Here is a 2,941-nt window from a genome sequence, read left to right on the forward strand (position 1 = left end):
TTCTCGCTAAGGATGCGCTTCTATTTTTGTGATCTACAAGACTTACCTTCAAGTAATGGCATGAAATACTCAGTCAAAAAGAAAAAAAAAACAATTGCGCATTGCACTTGAGAAAAAACAAGAACAAAAAAAGAACTACTGACAACCGGGCTATCTGCTTCTCCGCATCCCCAAATATTCAAGAGAAATGGACAAAGCTGTATTATTTAGAAAATAATTACACAATAGCATTAATAGTAATATCAATAATACTGTAATAATACACACGACTCGCTTGGAGTGTAGTTATTAGACTAGTGAGGTAATAAAAAAAGAGCGCAACATAATCTTGGCACACACACACGCAAACATACACGCGCACGCACACGCACACACGCGAAACCACATATTACAAATGCGTCAGTTTAGGCGCTTCCTGAATCCTTCCCTGAGACGCTTGGTGAGAGGTGAGGTCTGTGTATGTGGGATGGGGATCACAGGGTCCATGGTGGTGGTTTCCTGGGATCTGTGCGGCACAGCTGTAGTCCACACTGGTGGATGAGGGGTGGGGAAGATGGCCGAGGTTGAACATGGGGCCCGAGGCTGGCATGGAATCAACAAAATTCCCACCCACGTAAACGGGGCTGCTTTGCAAATTGGCGTTGGCAAAGCTGCCGTTGCTCTGCATGCCGTGGTGTTCGTACTCGGAGCCCGGGTATCTCTTCTGTTGTGGGATGCAGCCACCCAAGGGTGCCGTGTACGCGGCCAAGCCGTACATATTTTGCTGGGGTTTGGCAAAGGACGGGGGTGAGGGTGCGTCATAGCTGAGGCTGTTCACATTTTGGAGCTGGCCAGAGTATCCAATGTGATTTGGGCCACTCAGCGGCGGGCTTCTATCCGGGGAATGTCCCAGGGGGGAGTGCGCCAGCCCTTTAGACTTCTGGTCCTTTTTGTATTTCATCCTCCTGTTTTGAAACCAGATCTTTATTTGGCGCTCGGTGAGATTCAACAGATTTGCCATTTCCACCCTCCGAGGACGACAAAGATAGCGGTTAAAGTGAAACTCCTTCTCCAGCTCCACAAGTTGCGCGCTGGTGTAAGCAGTTCTGACCCGTTTGGACGCTGGTCCCGGTGGGCTTTTCTCATCACTCACTTCACCACCTGTGAAGGAATCACAGAATCATCTTAGGGTCTTTTGAACAATGTGAGGAATAATTTATAAATTCCATGCACATCAAGACCCCCCCCCCCCCCCCCCCACCCCCCCACCCTGATCCCTCCCTACCCAAACACACCTCTACACGCTCACACAACATACACAGACACTACACATACACGTCACCATCATGATCACTACCTGCGGTGGCACAGTTGTTTGAGTTCTTCTGCTTTGAGTTCTGTCGGGTCTCCTTCATCCAGGGGAATATCTGCTTGGTGAGGGCTGGTGTGGCACTGCTGGAAGCACTGCTGGATGGGGATTTCTTCTTCTGAGATGCAGAGCTGTTGGAGCTAGGGGAAGATGCAGACAGTGGAGGAGCCTGCTGCTCTGAAATACTAGTCGCTTGGTTGTTGTTGTTATTTTGACTGCTGCTTTGTCGCATGCAGTCTCCGTTCAGGTCACTGTCTTTTAGGGCTGGTGGCCGGACTGCAGCTGTCTGAATGGGACAAACTGAGCCCTGGTAGTCGCTGTCTATGTTTGAAGTAGGATAGGACTGGTGTGCGGGCCCATAGTTGTAAGAGTCTGGTTTGGGGTAGGTGTAGCCTCCAAAAAGTCCAGAGTTGTCGTAGTATGTTGCTTTCTGCATTTTGTGGATTCAAAGCCAGTAAGCCAGTGAAGCTTTATCCAGTTGCATGAGTGTTGTTTATTTACGTGATTGGTGTTTCCCACCGCTGCTCCACTCTGTGACCTATAAAAAGAAACATCTCTCACTGTAACGCCACAGAATGTGTGAGATGCAGCGTTTGAAATCCACATTAAACCAAAAGGCACAGCTTGCTTGGCCCAGACTGAAGCTACTGTATAGAGCATTTGGTGCTTTCTAATTAAACAACTAGAGCAATTAAATTAGAAAAGCACCAAATGTCTTCAAACTGTCTATGACAATGCTTCATCTCCAGCTCGTTCGACTCGTTTCTTGGCACAAAACAGTTAAAGTTTAACTTGGACTAAAAGGACCCTCTGGGAGGCTCTGGGAGTCCCTTGCAAATAAGCTGAATCAGCATTTGACACACACGTACACACAATACCCTTTTCAGTAATCACAAGGCCTGACAAAGCCCCTAATGCATTCATTGTTCACGCGCGCACAGGCATTAGGATCGCATGTTGAAGAGCGCAAGAAGCACAACACTGAACTCCCGCACTGTTCATATAAAAATGTAGCCGTGTGAGAGGGTTAGAAAGAGAGAGCGAGAGCGAGAGACAGAGAGAGAGACAGAGAGAGAGGGAGAGAGAGAAAGGGAGGGATAGAGTGAGAGTGAGAGAGAGAGAAAGATGGGTTGGGTTGGGCTGGGTTAAATATGACATTTCACCAGCCTTTACGCACATCTCAAACATTATAATTTGGCTGCTTGGTCGGTTTTCTTCTTAAAGATTTATGTCTAATTATCTTGAATTATCTTTTTTAAACTTTTGGAGGATATTTTTGAAAACCAAAAAATTATTATTAATATTCTCATTATTTTACCAATATGATAAAAAGCATGACAACATTTAAAGTAAGCCGAAACAAAAATATCAAAGGGGCCCTCCTGTACTGTATGTTGGTGGCTTTACGAGGTGCAGCCTGCGCCGTGCATAACAATTGCACCTGTCAGTTTGGACCGCGGCAAAATTTATGACCGCAAATGTTATGGTTGTAAACGGCCTGAGAGAGGGGAATGAAAAGCAAAACACTCCTCAAGACTCACAGCCCCTCAGAAGTGTAAAACTAAGCGTAGGAGGAAGGCAAGGGAAAGAATT

General features: G+C 46.6%; 1 protein-coding gene across 2 annotated transcripts; it reads right to left on the bottom strand.

The window, feature by feature from the left end:
- Window positions 1–388: 388 nt before the first annotated feature.
- hoxd3a (homeobox D3a) lies at window positions 389–1,784 on the bottom strand. Of its 2 annotated transcripts, none has more exons than XM_085373918.1 (2): window positions 1,337–1,784; window positions 389–1,140 (listed from the first exon to the last, which is right to left on the bottom strand). In XM_085373918.1, exons 1-2 carry the CDS (start codon window positions 1,782–1,784, stop codon window positions 389–391), a joined length of 1,200 nt encoding a protein of 399 aa, XP_085230044.1. The 2 variants fall into 2 exon arrangements, with proteins under 2 accessions (XP_085230044.1, XP_085230043.1); XM_085373917.1 differs by having other exon boundaries at window positions 1,322–1,784.
- Window positions 1,785–2,941: the final 1,157 nt, after the last annotated feature.

The sequence above is a fragment of the Diplotaxodon limnothrissa genome, linkage group LG16 (assembly GCF_057381915.1).
Source record: "Diplotaxodon limnothrissa isolate DT_005_m linkage group LG16, D_limnothrissa_male_GT1.1, whole genome shotgun sequence".
NCBI classification, from domain to species: domain Eukaryota; kingdom Metazoa; phylum Chordata; class Actinopteri; order Cichliformes; family Cichlidae; genus Diplotaxodon; species Diplotaxodon limnothrissa.

What these genes read in the sequence shown, in the direction of transcription:
- hoxd3a (XM_085373917.1), bottom strand. Translation starts at nt 1,784, where the DNA reads ATGCAGAAAGCAACATACTACGACAACTCTGGACTTTTTGGAGGCTAC. An exon ending in CGCAGGTAGTGATCATGATG is followed by an intron (nt 1,141 to 1,321) that starts GTGACGTGTATG and finishes ATTCCTTCACAG; the next exon opens with GTGGTGAAGTGAGTGATGAG.